The 22,459-nt window shown below is 36.2% G+C and overlaps 1 protein-coding gene across 4 annotated transcripts in view; it reads right to left on the bottom strand.

Annotated features, from left to right (window-relative positions):
• Positions 1-21,295, bottom strand: part of LOC117411476 (SPARC-related modular calcium-binding protein 2-like) — a 64,050-nt gene extending 42,755 nt beyond the window's left edge. For 2 of the 4 annotated variants that reach the window (XM_034019059.3, XM_034019060.3), the window contains exons 1-2: positions 20,525-21,293; positions 10,818-10,983 (exon numbers count right to left, since the gene is read on the bottom strand). In XM_034019059.3, the coding sequence (XP_033874950.1) occupies positions 10,818-10,983; positions 20,525-20,602 (244 nt within the window). In that variant the 5' untranslated portion in view covers positions 20,603-21,293. Of the gene's footprint in view, positions 1-10,817; positions 10,984-20,524 lie in introns of all 4 variants that reach the window. The other 2 variants (XM_034019058.3, XM_034019061.3) reach the window with 2 other exon arrangements.
• Between the last annotated feature and the right edge of the window lie 1,164 nt (positions 21,296-22,459).

The raw sequence follows: 22,459 nt of genomic DNA, 5'->3' as shown, positions 1-22,459 counted from the left end.
GAACTAATAAGATGCTAGCTATTCGATTGGTATTGGAAGCATGTCAAATATGCTTGATGTTTACATGATTTGATCTACAGCGATGGCCAAATGTTTTGCATCACCTAGAATTTTAGGATTCAAACATAATTTAAAAAAATAAACTATATGAGCATAATTTAAATCTTTTATTTAACATCATGTAGTCAAAGAAACTACTAAATGATATTGGAAAAGTCTACCAGAAGCCAGGTTAAGGTTAAAGTGAGTTTCCTGCCAGAATGCGTGAAATTTTTGTGCCCGAGCCCTGTTGTGTTCTCCATTGAGTTCTGCTGCAGCTTGCAACAAATATTGTAAACAAGACAAAACTAATTATGTGGTAAAATAAAATAGCACATTTATCACCACTGATTTTCAAGATATACAGTACGTAAAATACACAAAACCCTTGATTAAAGTAACCATATACAACTTTTTTTCTCATAAAACACATGTAAATAGGTCCAGCGATCTTTGAAAAAATGCAGCTGTGTTAGTGTGGAATCATCAAGGGTACAGAATTCTATAGGGTACAGACATCTACCATATGTAACACCAAAACTTACTTGTATGCCAAAACATTGGCGATTTCTCTGCTCTTGACAAAAGGACATTTTCTCTAATGAAGCAAGTCAAAACCCACCCGATCAACAAAAAAACAAGGAAACATCGACGATTTTGCGTGCAGTAAACTGGAACGTATTTGATTACACAACAGTGTATAGGCATGTTTATTTTATTACTATTTAATTTTGTGGACTATTGTGGAGCTACCGTTAGTGAAACAGTTTGAGCAGCCTTGATATATTACCTTTTTCAACTTCATATGGTGTCCATTGTGTGTTTGAACTGCTGCCTTTTTATTCAGTAAATCAAGAAAAGTCATTGTTGAGCTGTGCTCCAGGATTTAACGCAGGCTTCAGTTTTTTCAGGTTTTATTCTGAAATGTATTTAGCATACTCCCTACAGTTTTCATAACACCCCCCCCCCCCCCCCTTTCAGTCATTCATAATAACTTCAAACTGAGAATTATAGCTGTTGTAAAAGGGTGGAGGGCTAGTTATAAAGGCTATAATGTATATAGAGGTGTGTATGTATGTGTGTGTGGCTGTTCAGGGGTAGGGGGACCGCAAGTGTATGCTTGTCTAGGGCCCAGTGATGGGTTAATCCGGCCCTGAGCAGAGGAGTACTTTTTTCTAAAATGATTAATAAAGTTGTTTCTCTTTAGATGAGATTCATGATCAGTGTCATTTAACATGATCGAATTGGGTTTGTTGTTTTAAGTAGCAGCACAGTGAAGCCTGTATTAGAGACCAGCTTTATAGATATATACCTCATGTAAAGTAAAGTAAAGAGCTAATCTAAGGTCCTCTGTCAAAACAGGAAACCAGATTCTTTCTCATTTTTAAGTCACTTTGTGGGATATTTAGAACAGTATTTTCTTTCATAGTTCCTATCTTGGATTTCAGGCAAACTCGACATCAATATACACCATGGGTTTGGTTTTCCCCTGTGGGCAAATTGCCCATGTAATACATTTAATATGGAGGGGGAAATTTGCCTGCGATTAACCCATAAGGGGAAAATATAGGCCAAGGGCTTTTTTATTGCAAAGCTGGACTTCCAGCTTCAGTGGAAAGTAGAAGTGTCCACTTCCTTCGGAATCCTTAAGCATCAGTGGAAAAAGTTACAAAAAGTTGAATCATCTGACTTATAGCTGTGCAACTTCAGGGATCAACTGGCTACAAAACAAACCTTCTGTGTGCTTTTAACCACTATAACAGTTATAATAATTTGACTTAGGGCTTGCAAAACTCCCATTTTTTCCAAGGATGTGTGTGTGCACTCAAAAATCAGTTATTGGATTAGCAGCCTCCAACAGACGAAATAACTTGTATTCCTTCCTCTACAGCTTCTTAGCTGGAATCTTCAGAACTAGTAAGCACAAGTGCCAGATGATACGAGGGTGTTCCGTTGTCACTATGGTACTTCATTAAGGCATGTAATCTTAGTTTTATACAAAGGAAATTTTTCATGAACAATTATTCTTTTTTTTAAAAGAATATTTCAATGTGTTAACTGGGTGATAGAGCTCATTGTTGTTTCTGGGCAGAGACATGCCAAAGCATCTCCCGGCAGCCTCAGTATCACTGAATGCCCTGACCTTTCTTTATTAACAAGGTCGTCATTTCTCAAAAAATATAAAACAAGCAGCTGCATGGAATCTGACAACATTGTTCATAATTTCACAGCTCCCAAGCCCTTCTATTGTGTAGCATGAATGTGGGATGAAGTTTTGCAATAAAAATGGATTTTTTGTAAATAATAGAACGATGTGAGGTAAAAATCACAGGCTGGGTGAGAATAGTATGCTAATGAATTTTGGGACAATAGAGTTGTACTGAGTGTTTATAGTTATACATTCCCTTTAAATATAGTCAAGACATTCCCTTTAAATATAATAGTTTGACTACAAATTTTCAGCAACTGGTTCATTAAAATATAACATTGATATCAACGGTAAACAATAACTTATTTCTATGCTTTTGATTTATCTATGTATTTAATTTTGTGATAAAAGCAGACACATGTTTCAGCTTATGATAAAGGACCATTTGTGAGTAATTATGGAGGAAATTTTATAACCCTTAGGTGTCTCCAATTACTGTGTATTTACATAGTTATTACTTAGTAAATAAATGTGTGTGCACATAATTACAATGTTATAATGCATGGTTCAATGCACTTAATGTGTAAATTGTTACATTTATGAGCACGTGTTTAAAATTATGGAATATAGATTATTTTGCATATCTGTATCAGAAGTATATAGTTTAAGAGATTTTTTTATTTTTTATTTTTTTTATGTGGGTGACGTAGTTTCAATCAATCCCTCTATTAAGCCAGCTAAACCACTGAGGATAAGTTCTCATTTAGTGGTGGTATGGCCAAGACATTTCCCAAGCTGCAGCAGTACACAAATATGGTTTCAACATTTCAAGGCCATTTGTTAATAAGATTTTAATTGTTTGACAAAACAATCCACACAAAGAAACACACAGCAGAATTCAGATGTGTTCAGATCTGAGCCCTAGTGAAGTGCTTTCCGGGGATCTTGGGCATATTCCTCCTATCAATCAATCAATCAATCAATCTTTATTTTATATAGCGCCTTTCATAGCGGACCACCATCACAAAGCGCTTTACAAGATGCAGTAATAACAAGAAAATCCATAATATTGTAAATACAGAGAAATATATAATACACAATATACAGTAAAAAAAAAAAAAAAGCATAATACATTAAATACAGTGAAAATGCATAATACATGATAATAGCATACTACATGAAATAGTAACAACAACACAGCAGCTAATAGCAGATATCAGGCTTAAAGAGCATGGAAAGCAAGAGAGAACAGGTGGGTCTTGAGAGTTGATTTAAAGCGGGCGACGGTGGGAGCATCACGCACCAAAGCTGGGAGAGAGTTCCAGAGTTGGAGCCATGAAGCTAAACTAGCATTCTCCAAGTGTGGTTGGGGATAACAAGCAGGCCAGAGTCGGAGGACCTGAGCTTGCGGGCAGGGATATAGCGGGTCATCATGTTGAGGAGGTACTCAGGACCTGTGTGATGAAGGGCATTGTAGGTGAGCAGGAGAGTTTTCAAAATAATCCTGAACTTTACAGGTAGCCAGTGCAGCTTGGCAAAACAGGGGGTGAGGTGTTCACGTTTTTTACATCTTGTAAGGATCCTGGCAGCGGCATTCTGAACTAGCTGCAGTCGGTTTATGGTGCGTGCCGGGAGATCACCATATAGAGAGTTGCAGTAATCGAGTCGAGAGGAGACAAATGCATCACAAAGTATCTCCACATCCGGGAGGGAAAGGTAGGGACGGACTTTGGAGATGTTTCGAAGATGGTAGAAGGAAGATTTGACCACAGAGGAGATGTGGGCATCAAAGGAGTGGTTGCTGTCAAAAAGTACACCAAGGCTTTGTACTGTGGGGGAAGGCAGCAACAGACAGTTTCCGAGGTTCAGGGCAGCTGTATTGAGATTTTTATGTTGAGTTTTAGATCCTACTAGAAGGAGTTCAGATTTGATAGTGTTCAGCTGAAGAAAATTGTCAGACATCCAGGCCTCAATGTCTTGAATGCAAACCGAGACCATGGCAGAGGGGCTACCAGGGCCGAGTTTTAAGTAGAGCTGGGTGTCGTCAGCATAGGAGTGAAACACTCCAGGGAGTTTGTAGCACATTTGACTTCTTACAAGCCAGATTCCAAAATTATTTTATAACCCCAAAGAGAACTGCAGAAATATCTGAAGAGGATGGATTTGTATTTTTTCAAGAACACTCAACAAAGCTTCCCAAGGTTTTTTTTTTTTTTTTTTTTAAAACAACCTTAGATTGCTTCTAAGTTTGACATATGGTTTAATGCTATGTGGTTTTAATAGAACAAACTTAAAATTATTATTATTGTTTTTTTAATATTGTTAAATTGCAAATCTATATTCTGCCATAAAAAAATAATAAATCTAATGTAAAATGTCCATATTTACAGTACTGCTATTTTTTAATAACGGTTATTATTTGGAGACGTTACTGGAATTGGAACTACGGTAACCTGTCTGAAAACCGACAGTGGATGTTATCTGCAATAAAAAGGCCTCTAGTTATATTATCGTTCAGTCCTCCCTAGTACACACTATGTATACGAGAGAAACAGAAACGTAAACCTTTTATGACTCATATGAACAAATTAATTTCTCATTTGAGACCACTTGTAAATAAAATTCAAATGAATGGGTTTATCAAATCAAATCAATGTGTTTGTCAAATTGGATACAACTTTTAAATAAACATAAAACTAGTCTATACAGAATGTATATTTCCATTCTGAAGTAGATGATACATGCATGTATTTACCATTTGCTTCTTTACTATACTCATTTAGTTATGTTTCAACACTGTACTGTACGGTAACGCTAATTACCTGTGTGTGATTGGTAATTCCTTGAAGCTTTTTTAGTACGCTGTGACAGAAAGACAATAATTCTTGGTGGTAAATCTCTCTCTAGACCTGTGAGGGCGCTAAGTAACGGGAACAGAATACTCTGGACTACGTGGCCTGACACTTCATTCCGAGGGGTAAAAGGAAGTTGGTCATGTAGAAAAGAGACAGAGCTTCGTTACACTAACTCATTGACCCAGAGGGGAAATGATGTGGCAGCTGCAGATCATAAAAAGCAGCTGCAATCGTCTACCAAGGGGTCATGAGTGACGGTATAAATAGGGGTCAAAGCGATGTTATCTGTTCCTTCGTTTTGGTTATTATAAAGTGACCCGGAAGGACTTGTGTTTGTTGTGGAGATAACCGTGAGTGTTTTGTTTTGTACTGTCTATTTGTTACTTGTATCACTAGAGAGCTAACACGTTCTGGAGCTGTCGCCAGAGGCCAGCACAAACCCGGAACAGCACTTCACTTGTCTCACAGTAACTTGTATTGTACCACAATCACTAATTCATGCACTAAAGGGACTTGTGTATGTGTTTTGTGTTTAATATGAGGATACAATAACGGGACTATTATTTCGGGACCAGCTTGGGGATTATAAACGTAAGTAATACACACCGCTGTATTACTTACCAGCATTATTATTTACTGTTTGTTTCGTCGTCAGGCACTGGATAAAAGAAATAAAAACAAACCTTTGCACCTGGAGTACAATTGTCTGTCTGTTCTTTAATCACCTGCACCTGCACACTATTAACCACTTTGCCACAGACGCCTCAAATACTTGGCCTAAGATAAACCATTAATACCTCACTTTATTTCCTTATATATGTTTTTACACTCCTTCTATTTATTAGGTTCTGTGAGTGGGATACGATGTTTATGTTTATTTTAGGGATTGAGAGCCAGGGTTCTTATGTCATACTTTAAAATCAATCAAGACCATTTAGTGTTTTATAAGGGAGATCCCCGTGGAGGGAATCTGAAAATATAAAACATTTTCAAAATTAAATTATTACTCATGAAGGCAATCCAAAAGAGGTATTTACAGAATTCTAAGCACCGATAATTGTCTCCCTTTCATCTTGTTAAAGTGTTTAACATGCTGTAGGCTTTAAAACACACCACATTACTTAACCTTGATTCCTGCTTTGTTGTGGAGTCGGGAACCAATTAAATGTTTATGATGGAACAGGTTGGGTTCAACTGCAGATTCAGAAGGCATTTTGAAAGAAAGACCCAATGCATAACCAACGTAAAATGAAAATAACTACTCACAACTGATTTATGACCAGGGATATGTTAATACAAATATCAAAACAATCATGAATGTGTTAAAACAGATATTGCAGGAATGTGTACAACAAAGCACGACACTGGGGAGAATAATGCATTATGTTTTAAACCCTACAACCTGTTCAGTAACACTTTAATTATTATTTGACAATTTTGTAATGTCTTACTTAATATCATAAGATGTGTATGATTCTCAATTTTCCTAAGAGCCCTTGTTAATAAAGTGGGGTCTATTAAATTGATCTTAACAAAGGAGGATCCAAATACCACCACTGTTTAAATATTAAACTAGGCATTGTACGTACTTTTAAAGCCAAAATGATACTACTCACACACACTTTTATAGATGTTGTTTTTTAAAAAGTCCCCTCTTTGGATTGTTTATCTGTTCCCATTTAGATCAATTGAATAGACCCATCCAGGACCCTGAGGGATTCATGGAATCAAAGCCCATCCCTGATGTTTTCGCCTTTCTGCAGGCCTTTTTAGTGAATATCGATAGGTTTAAAAAGTTAACTTGCCCTGATTGCTCTGACTGAACAACCAAAGCTAAGGTTTCTAACTTTCTTTTTACAGTCTGAAGGCATTGATCGCGCCTTGGGCAATTAACCACATTAAATAATAAATGTTTCTGAAAGCATGAAAATAAATGTAAAAACGTAGAAAGCGATTTTTCTTTGCACAGAACATTTTTAAGTCCTACGCAGTTACTGATCAAGTCCTTTTGTGCGCAATCAACAGAGTAGCTTTCATGTGGAATTCTTGTCATATTTGAATGTATTTCTGTGCCTAACTTCGACAGTGACAGAAGATAGCGCCTTTGTTATGTCTACAACCTTCTACAACACTGGTGTTTTACACAACACCCAAGTGTCTTTAAGACACACACAGACAAAAAAAATCATTCAGCTGAACACAAGTAGATCATGGTTTGCAACAGAAGAGACAGCTTTATGGAGACCTTCTGGAGTTCTGTTACAATGTTAGCATTTATGTACTGGATTCTGCCACGTCAACGCCCCATTTTAATGCTATAATGCTACTTTGGATCCTATGTAAAGTTATCATTTAGTGTTGTGTTTTCACTCCAATGTCTTACTTAAAGAAATTATGTAAAGCCATTTATTTTAGTGGACAGAACATGTTATATATTTTTTTAAATGTAGCAGCTTTTATTTCAGTGTTATTCATCTACACATTTTCATGATGTGCTTTTGCACTGCACATTGTAGCTTTTTAGTTTAATGTTTGTTTTGTGAAAATATTTGAAATGGCAAAACAGTGGACATACAGCAGCAACTTTTAATTGTATTTCACAAGTCAATAAATATGTTAACTGCACTTGATTCTTTAGCGTGATTGTGTGCTGTGCTCTACTTTGGAATTTTAAGCTATCCGCTGAGTTATAAATGTAATCTGTCTACCTAATGTTAGTAATGCCTGTAATTTCGCCTCTGCCTGAGTCAACCCCCCCCCCCCCCACACACACTTTTGCCTTAATGACAACTTTGCGCCCCCTGGGTAATTTCAAAATTGAGAAACGTCATAACCTTGAGAAAATGTCATAACACTGGGCACAGGCCGATTGCATTGAGTTTGTACAGTATGTGTGTGTGTGTGTGTGTGTGTGTGTGTGTCCATAATTATGTGTAAGTGGGAGTCTTCAAGTATTATGTTCATAAAATTTGAAACTGAGAAATTCATTAAAGATGCAAAGAAATGACTAGATTACCCCAATCTGCATGAGTATCCTTGATTTTGCCCCAAATACAAAATATAAAAATCCAACATTTATCAAACCATTCTAAAAGCCATATACACATATATATGGTGCTAGCAATCACATAACCACAATCACATAATCATAACATTAGATAATCTTAACAGTTTCTACATCTTTTGTCATTACCTCTTATAGCTCAGTTACAGTCCTACATTTAGTAAATACCTGGAGGCAAAACAGATGAGATCCTTAAAAAAAAAAACCTCAGCATGAAAAAGTATTAAAACCACATGGAATACCTCCCTATGCAAAAAAATGACACAATATCTCACTCATTATATTTTATATAAGACAGCATTGAGAAGAAATAAAACACATTGTGGTATTTTGTCTCTGGTATCCTATGGTAAGGATTAAACAGAAACAGACCTTCATTTGGAATAACACAAAGAATTATCTTGGCAACTGAAATATATAATAGGTTAAACCAAATTATGTAAATTCTGGTTTGGTCTAACCCTGGTTTTGGTTTTAAATTAAAAAATGCTATTGATATGAAATAAATTAAATTGTCCTCGTGCAAGAGTATTTCGGTTTTGTATCGGACGATGCTCAAACAGCACTGAAAGTTGCAAATGAATTCTTTTTCATGTCTATTTCAAATCTCCACAACATGAATGGTGTCCATGATATGTAGGCCTTTTCCAGTCCATTCAAAGAGTAGTCAATGTGATGCTCAATTTGAACTTAAATCTAGGTGCCTTCCAGATACTTCCAGAGACATTGATTAAACTATATTATTGGCTACTGTCCTGTGAGAACATAATACCAAAAACCTCCAAAAGCTTGCATGTGTTATGAAGGGCTTTATTACTGCACACCATTAAGGAGATTGCTACCAATATGGTGAAAGCCATGCATAACGACAGACCAAGATCCCTAGATTATCAGCATAGAAACTCTTTTGATCCTAGTTTCAATCTTGTTGATATTTAACAAACAATTATGTGACCAAATACAATATAATTGATGTCACTATGTCTGAACCCACGGAGCGCTGCTAACATTCTTTAGCAGGTTCAATTTGTGCTTCACATTCAGTTTTAGGGATTAGTTTTTGTCTGCCTGCGGTCATTGCTGTATAGTTGCAGTATATGTGCTAATGGTGGCCAAACGAGTGAGCCATTGGAGGAAATGCAAATGCAAATATTCTGCTCTAGACATACTCAGGCAGTCAGTTAAATGTGCCTCATATTTATATGACAGGCATAATAAATCTGTATGCAATAGAGCCATCTGAGGTATTTGGATGGGGTTCCTGTCTGTCATTAGCAGACTCTTAAAAGTAGCTTCATGGACTCTGTGGTGGGGAGTGTGTTTTTTGTTTGCTGGTACTTTTTAAATCAGCAAGATCCACTGTTATCTCAAATGTTCATCGGTTTATTTCAGACCCCACACAGATATGTAATTATCATTTAAACCATCGTACTGAATGGAGGAAGTCTGTGGCTTTGATTCTGTTTATTTTTTTGGCAAGTGGAGGAACTGTATTTACGACAGCAGTTTAATGGTTAAAACAGAAAGTGGTTCTTCTATCCCAGCTTTTTAAGCAAGCACCTTTGATGTGCTGTAGGTACCATTCGAGATGCAGTAGAAGTAGTATAATTGGTTTAATTTTTTTAATATTAATTGCCCATGAAAAATCTATTTCATGACCATGAGGATGGGTGTGTTTTCGGGTTCATGTTTTAGTAAGCTGAAAAAATTAGACATGTTAGTTTAGCCTAAAATTCTTCAGAAAGTGGAACATTAGTGTCGAGAAGGTATCACTGTATTCATTAATACAAACTCATTAAAAAGTTTTCTGTGCAAAGTTTTTTAAGCTGATCCCACGATTGTATGTCAACACTTTTTCAGATGAATGACAAAACAGACCACAGGAATCACATGTGGAAGAATACCAGCATACAATTGCATTACAATCGTCATGATGTCTACAGTATTCACACAGACACACACACACAGCCACTAACATGACCTAATTCCTTGGAGAGTTATCCATCCAACTACTGACAAGACTCAACTTTGCTTTGTCTGTGAGAGCTGACAAAATCAAGTATACTCCACTCATGGCACATCAAACTGAAACATGTTGACAAGTTTGTATTGTGTGTTCTGTCAGCGTGTAAGAGTTAATTACAATGTAAATTACAAAACTAAAATAGTGATTAACTGTTCCTAGTTTCTGTAGCATTCAAACCCAATACATGTTGAAGGTGGGAAAAAAACCTTGATGACTTACTGTCTGCATAGATTCTTGAGGGCCTCTGAAGACACATATATTTCTAGGAAGAATTCCACAGTTTAACATTTGAAATACGTTTCATTGTTCTCAAAAAAAGGCTCTGTTCTAAGACCATGAGCTGTCACTATTTCTGTCTTTCTCCCAACCTCTCCGAGCTTTCTCTGCCCAAGCTTGTGGATTTGTCTCAGTAATGAAAACCAGTCGAGTGGGATGGAGGCTGGGGTTGCCCCTTCTTTATGCTTTCACTTTTATCAAGGCTTTTATCCCTGTAAGTTTGTTTTTCAATTCCAGTAAGTTTTACTTTTTGTCATTTTTAAATACTTATTTTATGGATGTATTTATATGTTTCCTGTCATGATCAATGATGTATCAGAGTCCCTACTTGCAAAAGAAGCACTTACCTGGGTAGCTGCAACAATTTACAGAGATATATCAACAACAGTATCTCTCTAGCACTCTTACCTTTGCAGCTGCCTCTGTACGCTATCTCTAGCTGAGGGTCTCTGCACTTGGCTCTCTGAAATTCACACCGAGTCATGAATGTCCTTCCATCCGAGGCGCAGAGTGTCTTCTGTGGTGAGCCCGTGCACTCCACATTGCATTCCTTATCTTGGTCAACTCGTAAGAACTGTGAAGGGAGGTGGAGGGCGAGAAATAATTTGTTAAGCTGAAAACATAAACAAACCATAATCCTACCATAATCAAACAGCATTTATTATAATTTGTCACCTGTTAAATGTATACTATGGAGTGTTTCATTGCCCTGTTGTTGAAATTCTTAACAATAGTAAAACAAAATCGACTGCAATGATATTATAGTGATGGTGTAGCTTTAGGAGCGGGCTTAGTAACTTAGTAACTTAGTAACTGCTAAGAACCAGTGTAATAAATAATTGTCTCCGGTGCTTGCTTTTATTATAAATATCAATGGTACTGCTGCAGCAGACATTCCCAGATGGTGACCAGTGTTAACCATATAGAATAGATTTTTGTCTGACAAAAGCTGGCTTTTATATGTGACTAAAGAGCTACAAATATGCCTTTGATAGGACACTTGCCAATACATCTAAGAAGTAAATGAAACACTAAATGTGTGACCAAAATCTGGATGATTTCCAAATTATTTTATTATGAATAAATTCTAAATAAATAGCAGATATATATGACAATTCTGCAATCTTAAGACTATTTAAAAAAAAAAGACCACTCATTATTATTATTATTATTATTATTATTATTATTATTATTATTATTATTATTATTATTATTAATCAATTTTGGACAAAATTGTCTACCTCTCACTGTAGTCGAGAGAACTTTACATACTAAGTCCTATCTTTTTTCTTTTTTTACATAGTCATTCAACATACTGTAATATATGACTCTTACAAAAGATTTATGTTAGTTTCTGGGTCACTTTGAGATGGCCCATTAAGATATTGTTTTGGAATCAAGAAATATATGAAAACCCAATCGACACGCTACAGTATGCTTGTGGAATACCATCAAACACTTTTTTTGGATGTATCACACTGCTAGGATATAGGCCAAAATATGTTTCCAGTTTTGTAACATGTACTTGGTTTCTGGAAATGTCTTCATCTCAATAAAGATATCTAAATGACAACTGTTAAATTTGGTATTACCAAATGCATTCTCATGTTGGTCATTTTCCCGAACATTCTTATTTGATCGGTTCGTATTTCTAGCTATTTTTTTCTGAGAATTTAAACAATACAATTGCATAAGCTATTCTAAAAAAAAAAACTAAAAAAAAACTTCTGTTTAATCTAAAACATTTCCAACCAAGACCCGGACATTGTAATCCCCTGTTCCCTTTCATTTGGTAATGTATAATAGCATCAACAGTCACAACATAGCATTACAGCACCGAAGCATGAATGCTTTTATTCTTTATCTCTGCACCTGGATTGCATTACATCAGACACTTGGTAGTGTATATTACCCATTTAAAATGAATAAAATAGGAAAGTCCCTATTTAAATCTTTTAATTATATCTTTACTTCCCTCCCTCTAAATTAGTGGTTTTATTTATTTACAGAGTTGGTTTTTCTATGACAAAACCATATAAATCTGCATTTGAAATGCAGGGGCTGAAGCAAGGCTAAACCTTAACTATGTGTAACAAGCCCTATTGTACCCCTTTAAGAGACACTTAATGTTCCCCATTTAGGAGACGCCAAAGATTGGCAGTTGTGGAATGATAACATATGAAGTAGATTAAATTAAAAATTACAAATTATAATATATGGACAGGAATATTCGTCATTTATAAGTACTGCACATGGATAATTTTGTCTATCAAACTACAGGCGTACTTTACATGTCCCCCTTACTTTTTTAATGACGGGGAAATGTAGCAGTACTAAAACTTTAATTTCTCAAAAATTTATTCAGATAATCACTAGTCAGTACAGAAGTCTCCACTAGTACCCAATGGAAACACCAATCAACTGAGGTAGAGTTGGCGCAATGCATTATGGGTGATATCAAGCAGAGAGGAGAAAGCAGAGCCTGATTGTAAAGAACAGTTTTCTTGTCCTCCAAAGAGGGAGTCCACAACCGCAAAGGCGCCAGTCTGAATATAATAAACGTTTATTTTTAATTGTTTTAATATATGTACCAGCTACAGAAACTGCCCCCCCCCCCACCCCACGCACACACTTTTGAAACCAAAGTTATGCCACTGTATCAAACGTTCAAAATAATCTGAAAGCAGTTCTGTGCTCACCGTCAGTATAGAGCTTGAAAAGCTTGAAATTCCGTAATTTCTTAAATTATGTTATTACATTATATGACTTTATCAAACCTATTATATAATAATGAACATTCAAAGTATGGGTTGACTTGTGAACCGACCTGCAAATTGATGGGTTTTCCCCTGGTAAAGTATGTTTTGCTGTATAAAATTAGAACGGCAATTGTACAAAATTACAAAGTTCTTTAAAAGGCAAACAAATCAGCATGGCAAAATGTGCTCTTACAAATTAAAAAGCATTGACGTCAATAATGTCTATTGAGATCTGGAACAAGAGTACACTATCTACACCTGGAGAGGTACGATTCAAATGGCCTACAGCTACTAAAGTAGAACCTTCTCCTCAACTGTCATCATAAATCTTTAAAAGGAATAGCCACTTGGAACATATAAAGGGATGTAGCCAGCAGGGAAATTGGTTGAACTAATGGCCTCTGAATTCTAGATGTTTTAGTTGAATTGGACTTTAAAGTAAAAATATATTTTCACACAGTGGATTTTCTGGGCACGGAAGCTCAGTGAGACCGTACTCCTCTACCCTGGGCGACAAAAGAGTTTCCTTTAGGAAATACCCCTCTAGCTTTCCACGAAGCACATCAGAACATATCTACTTTCTCATTGGAATGAAGGTTGCAGCTGTTGTATTTGTACTGCTCCTGGTAGGAGAAAGTAAGTACCAAGAATAATTGCTGGTCTACCCCAGTCAATCCCGAAAACTGTTGCACTATACATTGTAATGAAAAATCATGTCTGACTAATTTTGGGGTTTCTCTTTTATTCTATAAACTCGGCACATTGTTTTTTTTTGCCATCCACTTGAACCAAGAATGAGCCCCAAATTCAGTATAGTTCAGGGTTTTGTAAAAATATCTATACAGTACTGTATTGTGTTATTCATGGATATATCCTTTTAAAAGGCATGTTATTATGATGATGCCCTCCTTCTTAGATAAACTGCTGTAGTAAGCATGAATCCAGCTACTGGAGAACAGATAAGTATAAGTTACATCTCTGGCTTTTTTTATGAATACAATACAATTAGGGTTTCACTTTTTATGCTTTATCTTACGATTATGAGATTGTATATATAACAATATCGTATCCATCTCTCTCTCTCTCTCTCACTGTCTTATATTGTAATTAAAACATGCAATCCACCGTAACAACATGATAAATACAAGTTGAAATAGTTTACCAGGTGAGATTGCAACAGCCTAAACGGGATCAATTAAATACTGCCCTGGGGCAGCGTGCTAGTCTCAATGGGCCGAACAGCGTCTTCCCATTACCAACATTTCTTATGTACCTGTGAGATTAATTAAAAAATGAAAACATGTTTTGGTAAAATCTTTTTTTTTTTTCTTAAACTGAATTGCACACAATTGTATTTATTTGTTAAAAACAGGACTAGAAAAAAACAAAGAAAGAAATTATTAAATACATAAATAACACACCTGCCTATCTATTAATAATTAAAAGGGAGAAAGCATTCTCTGTATAGCAGTTGATACAATTGTGCAGGAACGCCACATTTTTGGGCAAAGGGGTATGAAGTAAAAAGAGAATGTGTTGATGTCAAGACTAGCCTACACTTCAGTATTCAGACTTTACATCCTTTGTTTTAATATGCCAAGATTTGCTTTCGGAATGCTGGTGCAGGACAACTAAACAGATTAGATGTTCTTTATACCTGAATAGACTTTTTTTGTTTTGTTTTTGTTCTCATATGATAGACTGAAACAGATTGGTGTAAGAGAACATCCAGTATTGGCGAGTTAAAATATTCCTTTATCTACCACCACTCCTAAAAAAAAAAAGTTGGATCAGACTGTAAAACAATAAAAGGCTGAAGTTAGTTATTAGTCATTAATATTTGGCAGGTGGTAATGACAAGATTTCATGCCAAGATCAAGCCAAACTGCTGTTGCTAAATGAAGACATGGTCTGGCTGAAACACAACCCCGTGTTAATTGACAATTTTGAAATGTGTCACATTTTCTTTTAATTCTGCGCAATTCTGGGACACTGGCCACCAATATCCTCTGAAGTCCTCAGAGCTGCCTGGACTCTTCTTCTGCAGCTGTGACCCCTGTGCTCACACCCTTCTTCGTTCACAACTCGCTTCAGAAGGAATGAAAGACCTGTCAGAAATCTGGGGCTCAGCTCAACCTAACTGGGCCAACATCTTGCCAGGCCAAACTCATTCACTTCAGCCGCTGCACCGCCCAGCAAATCCATACTAAGCTGTCTGAAAGTCAGTGTTTTTCAGAGGAGGGAAATAAGGTAAGAGAGAATGTATTTGTTACACGATCATTTATGTTTTTAAACATGCAAGCACATACCACTATAGAACAATACTATTCTTTAAAAATGTCTAAATAAGGTACTATTCAAAATACAACATAAAAATGCACAATATAGCTGTTTAAGAAGACCGGTTTAAAACAGATACATTTTAGGATAGGTAGAGGACTAAAAGCTAAGACATTTCGCTGACATTAAGTGAACCTCTGTTCTAAGCTCCCAACCTTTCTTTTCCCTTTATCCTGTGTCATTCTCTACAAACTCTGTTATTTTAACTCAAGTTTGAGGATAAATGTGTGGGGATAATTGTACCTTTAATGAGTTTATTCCCAACGGAATCATAACATCTGGGTTCAGAATTTACATTTTTTGTTCCCATTTTAATTTACTTAAAACTGGGCTTGGTTCAACTCTCAAAACCAACTGTGGCTAAGCTACTAATTAGAAGTCAAGACAACCTTTGAATTGGATTTCGAATTGGAGAAATTTCTAAAGAATTATTGAATTTAATTCAGTTAGTGGGCTTGTAGCTCCTAGATTTCACAAAGTTATTCCACTCCACGCTTAACGGAAAAAAAAAAATCCTCTCAAAAATGCAGTTATAACCAGGGCAATACCCAAGTTGCTGCACACTGAGGCATTTTGAGACCCACACAACTTTGCTGTGCACAAAACAATGCAATACAATACTTCCTGTGTTTCAAATGAATCTTGATCCAGACACATCTGCCCTTCTGTCTTTCATATAGCCCTTCTTCCTTCCCTTCGGGAATTCAGCTGAAAACACTAAATAATAGCTATTAAACAATTCCACATCAGTGCCTACTAACTCTGTGAAGGGACGTGGAACCTCCTTGAGCAAATGAATTGTACCACCCACATATTTAGATGGAATTCTTGAGGCGTTAAGAAACTGTAAGGAATTCCTCACTGAAGCTGAGCTGAATTAAGGTCTTCAATTGAAATACTAACAGGCAGTAGTTAAAGTGTCTTACCAGTATGTGCTGGTATGCATACTGGCAAGAGAAAAACGGACGGTATGACATAACGGCAAAGAAAAAAAAAATCATAGAGGGAAAAAAGAATATAAATGTTACACTGCTGCAAAACACCCTACCCGCTCCTTAGTTTCGCACAAAAATACGGTTTTAGTATCTACAATTATATAGCACGAGTATATTTCACCTCAGGTTACTGCCCTTATTCTCCAGTAGCACTTCCCCTGTATCTGCAGATCTTACACATTACTGGTGTGTGCTACAACGGTCTTCCTCTTTTTGGAAATCGTACCAGTCAAATCCTGTTGAATTTCGTCTGTGTTTTGTTTTTGTTTACTAGTCGTTAAAATGAAAAGAGCATCACAAACTAATATAAGTTCATTTTTCGGCTCGCCAAAGCAATCTTAGAGTAGTAAGACTGAGCAAAAGCAATCACAGAGAGACGAATCCGACAGTTTGGACAAAACAAAATCATCAGACCTACAAAAAGGCACCAAGCCCGAACCAAATCAGAAATTGTTTTAAGTTTTCATTGTAGAACATTAAAACAATAACAAGTCATTTAAAAAAGCTAAATAATAAAATATTGTAGATGACATTTAAAAATGAAACATGATCTGTAATCCTTATCAAACAACCCTCCCTCCCCCCCTTCATAGACTTAAGTACTTGGCCCCCACGCCCCAACAAACAGACTCTGTATTTATAAAGCATGCATGTGTGAATATAATCTTTTATGAATATCGGTCAGTGATGTTTTAGAAATCAATATCCAGATTTATTTTTAAAACACGGTAGATTCTCTGGGATCCAAAGACCATGTTTTTGCAACCATTTTTGCAAAGAAAACATATGGAAATAAAGTTAGAAGGACTCTGAAAAAAGTAGAGATAAAACACAGTGAATTTCAGTAGCCAATCATTAGTCACTGCACTTACCACATTGTCTTTAATGAAGTATTGTCCATATCATAAAGCCCCAATACAGTATGGCACAATTGTTAAGCTTCACTCAAGCATCAGTATATTCACAGTGGACCCAGGGCCATGCATAATTAAGCAACCTTCTTTCTTATTTCACAGGCCTGTTACTTTCAGACATGCTAATTAAAATCTCTTAAATCAGCTTTTAAGCTTCTGCCATATTGATTAAACTCTCTCTTTTTTAATACACACTGGGAATATATTGTGTTGTATTATAAAAATGCAAAGCAAAAGCCATGATGAGTATAGGGCTAGGAATAATGGTGAACCTTTCAATAGCACACCAGTGGAGCTGGAGAGATGGAGCGTGAAATTTTCACCCCATGAATTTCCTGCTGTGGCTGTGTGATTCGTTGGTTTCCAGCTTGATACAAGGAAAACACTGACAGGCCTTAACCAATCTATTAACTCAATCAAAGGGAGAAGCATAATAAATAATTGCTTTGAATAATAGGACTGAGCTTTGAGATTTGTGTGAAAAAATAACAGGACATTATTGGACATTAAAGGTGTATGGTGTTTTTCTTGCTTGAATGAAATGTACTTAGGAAGGATGTTTTAAACACACCCTAATAAATAATACTTATTTTTAAATACCAAAATGTGGTAAAGTGACTCACAAAGTAAAAAGAAACTTTTCTGCATCTGTTTTTTTTCCAGGTATGGCTAATGAGGGCTTACTGCAGATCCATGTGCTGCCTGCTTTACTGAACTGCATTACCCTGTCTTACTTAACGAAGATCAGAGTGTGTACAGACAGAAAGAAATGAGTAAAATACAAAATATAAACAGATTCAGTAATCAATGGTTTGTATGTGTAATGCAGTCTTTCCCTACATTTAATTGTATATAGAGAAAAACTTGGTAATTGATCTCTCTCTCTCTCTCTCTCTCTCTCTCTCTCTCTCTCTCTCTCTCTCTCTCTCTTTCTCTCTAATGGTTATCTATTACCATTAGGGTAACTCTTTCCAATACTTCCTGCATTCCATAGTGTGAATGTGAAAAGCCACCCTGACCTTCAGTTAACAACTTTAGCAATTGGTTCCCATTTGGGTGTCAAGACTTCTGGATCATCACATAAATAACGTCCACGGGTACGGCAGCTGTCACTCTCGCTACTAAATCATCAAAGGCCCACACAAACTGGGTGCATGCCACAAAACAATCTTTAGAACTGCTTTCATTCTGAAAATCTCACTGTAGTTTTCCAGTCTGTTTTCATTATTTCAAGTTTGGTATTCTTTAATCTTGTTTTTGTTTGTTTGTTTGTTAAATAATGTACTCCAGCATTACACAGAGTTTCAAACAACCTTCAAATGAAGTACTGTTATACAGAAGTGACATTATTCTCTGTATCTGGAAACATATTACTATGTCTTATTTATTCATTGTGAAAGGAAAAAGCTTTGTTATTTAAAGTCTGGTTATTTAATTCAGTAAACTTTTCTCTTGAGTAGAGATGTAGTCATGCATAAAGATGCAAGTTTGCCGTCACTTTGTAGTGTTAGTAATACAAAAACAACACAAAACAAAAAACAAATACATTCTGTCTGACCAATAACCTGAACAGCAGGGTTTTAAATATACTTTGGCTGTTAGTGGGGACAGCCATGTGTACATATAATTTTAAATGTATTGATTAATTAAAAGCACAAGACCGGTGTGTGAGAAAAAAGAATAATGTCAATGATTTGTTTTTCATTTGGAACAAAAATAATCTTATACACTTAGCACAGGAGAAAAGCTGGCCCTAAAACAATTATTTAAAAAAAAAAAAAGAAAAAAGAAAAAAGAAAATCGGACTCAGTGTAATATTACTCAAGCTAAAACAGGCGGACAGAACTGTGCTGCCTACATGAGTCCGCACATGACTCTCTGGCTTCCACACCATAATCCTCTAGTTAGTTTATTTTGCTGGTGCATTTAGCACTTGGTAGAATTATAGCTTCTGCAAGCAGTACAGAATGAATAATGTAATTTGTCATTGCAGCTTAGCGACTGTGGCGCTGGCACAGATTGGGGTTTGGAGTTTAGCCTGGGGCACAATTGAACACATTTTGTTTTTGTATCCCTAAACTGTCAAAAGCATATGTATTGGGTTTTTATGCTGCTCTTTAGAACATCTAAATATTTTATATACCCCAGCCCCACACCAAGCTTTAACTGAAGAACATGGAAAATAATAACTTATTTAGGAGTTTGAACTATGGTATGTAAATGTAGACGACTAGATTTAAATCAAATTGGACTCACAATGCTACAGCAATGAAGAATAGAAATATATGTACTTAATCCCCCCCCCCCCCAAAATGCAAACTGTATTACATTTTTTTTTTTGTAATCCTTTTTTTTCACAATATTGTTTATTATAAAGAGCCCTGCTGCACAGAATAGTGACACAAAGAACTGTGGAAGGTTTTAACTTCCATGTGCCAAAATATCTTTCTATTCCTAACTTCATCTTTTATTCTTAATTCTTTTATTTTTCATTTTATTCTTAATTCCAGAGTATTGGATCATTATCTAAAATGATTAACATCAAACCCTTCTCGAGTCAAAAGTAGTTGGAAGTCCAAATGAAACACTACCAAAGCACTGTCTGAATATGTATGATCAATAAAGACAAAACTGTGAGTATCACATGTGTGAGCTACTTCGCATAGCACATAAAATACATAATATGTTAAATACCCCCAAATCATAATCGAATAATCCTTTCTGGCTGACTTTTTCAACATCAGTCCCTCTCCCATTCCTTCTCCCCTCTCCGTTCTACTGAAGAATGTGTCAGCTTTTTAAATGTTTAAGCTCTCCAGCTTTCCAGTTGACTTCTTTATTTAGGCACTACATAAATCCCTCACTCTGCCTACTCCTTTTTCTATGTATCATTTTAAATGTGTCAGCTTTTAAGAAATGTAATATAAGAAACAAAAAGTCACACAAAAGAATCAAACAAACAAGTTGTTTAACCCACAGAATAATGTAAACACAGTGTAAATAGTAAACCCCCCCCCCCCATAACAAACCACATTAAAGCAGTTATACTATACATGAACAAACACGTATACATGTGTGCAATAATGAATATCAGGATGTTTTCTTACCGTGAGTGCTGAGAATTTCTGTGGATATACTGTGGGGGCATGCTGGATCATTAGCAGGAAAAGCCACTGAAGTAGCATCCTGATAGCACTAGAAATGCTAAACTTGTCAGGTTCCTCTCCAGGGTTTTCCCCGATTAGTTTTCCTCTGTGAGCTTTTCTTTCTCAGAGAGAGACCCTAAATCCTCGGATCCGTTGACTGGATTGGTGGTAGGTAGCTCTCAGAAACTCAAAATAAAATAATTAGGCTCTCTTCCTTCTTGCTCTGCCAAAATCAGCTTCTTTTTTTCTCTCTTCCAGCTTCTTCTTCTTTGGCGTGTCACTCCAGATTGCTCCCCCACCCTCTGCTCTTCTGACTTTTCTGAGCTTTTCTGTGACCTCTTTCTTCTTCTTCTTCTTCTTCTTCTTCTTCTTCTTCTTCTTCTTCTTCTTCTTCTTCTCTCCCACCCCCCTATGTGTCAGTCAGATCTCTTATCAGATGCTGGCTCTCTCCTCTCTTCTAGGTAGGTAGGTTTTGTAGAGATCTCTCATCTGCTGGTAGCTAGCTTAAAGGATTCTTGTGTGTGTGTGTGTCTGTGTGTGTGATGAAGTACCGCAGGCAATGCTTGTTTTATATATATATATATATATATTTTCAATAAAAATGAAGGTAGATAAAAGAGTTCCACGGCGTGCACTTGTGTGTTTGTGTGAAAATGAAGTGCATGCCACAGATCCTCCAAGCATTGACTGAAGTCTTTCTCTGTTTCACTGCCCCACTCACTCACTCACTCTCTCCAAGCTCTGTCATTCCAGCCAGCCTCCAAAGCATTTCTCCTCCCAGACTTGCTGATACTCTGTTGATTGATTGATTAACCCCTTGACACTAGATTTACTCTCCTAAAATTACTATCCCGAAAAGAAAAAAAAAAGATGAGAAAGATTTACAACCCAAGTCTGGTCTGCCTTTAAGAAAAAAAGAAAAACTTAAGAAGAAGAAAAAATATCCACGGAAAAGTTTGCTACTGTTGTACTACTCGTGACAAGTTAAAAGTATTGCTTTGTGTAATAGAGGCAATACTGCTATCATGTTATGTAACATCTTATTTGTATGAAATAACAAAGGTGGCATTCCTTTAATTAAACTGTATTTATCGAAGTACAGGGAGATGGACACACTTTATTTGCCATTGTTTTTGTAATTCTCTTTGAGAGGGAGGCAGTGTAACCTAGTGGTGAAAGTTTGGGATAAACTGTAGCTTTCCTGTTTTCAAATCCCAGCACAACTGCCAGCTTCTTGCATGACCCATGGAAAATCAGTCTACCCAACTGTGAAATTGGGTACATGGAGAATCCTAGCAGTAAGTAAACAGTATCTGATTTTTTTATCACCCTAACAAAAAACAAACAAAATCACTTTGACCTCACGACTAGACACTATAAACAAGTGTCGGATTTCAAGATATATGATCTATAAAAAAGTGTAGCTTTTGTTTAAAGCATTCACCGTTTTCAGTAGCATGAATATTTGTTACCTCTTTCAGAACTGTTGTGGTATTACGTATGGCAGATTTAAATGAAAGTGGACTTTTTGTTGGTGTCTCCAATTCCTTTTATCCATGAACCTAATCCAAAACTCTTTCTAGTGGCTAGTTTAACCCATGTCATTTCCAGAGACAGTCCTATAAGCCAGGACTGTCCAAAGTCGGCCTTTCCACTCTTGTTCTTGTTCCAACCTTGTTCTAAATTGTTTAATTGAACCAATTAGATCTCCATCCAGACCCTGACGTTGTTCATTATATCATTGTACCTGTTAAACCTGGAGTGGAATGGCCCTCCAGGACTGCAATTGGACATTCCTGCAATAGGCCCTGTACTTTAGCTTAATGGATTTAGATGTAACATAAAAATTAACTTCAAGTGAAAAAAAACAGACACTCATATTTGTTTTTAATACCC

The sequence above is a fragment of the Acipenser ruthenus genome, chromosome 6 (genome assembly GCF_902713425.1).
Source record: "Acipenser ruthenus chromosome 6, fAciRut3.2 maternal haplotype, whole genome shotgun sequence".
Lineage (NCBI taxonomy): Eukaryota > Metazoa > Chordata > Actinopteri > Acipenseriformes > Acipenseridae > Acipenser > Acipenser ruthenus.
This window is presented reverse-complemented; position numbering and strand designations above follow the sequence as displayed.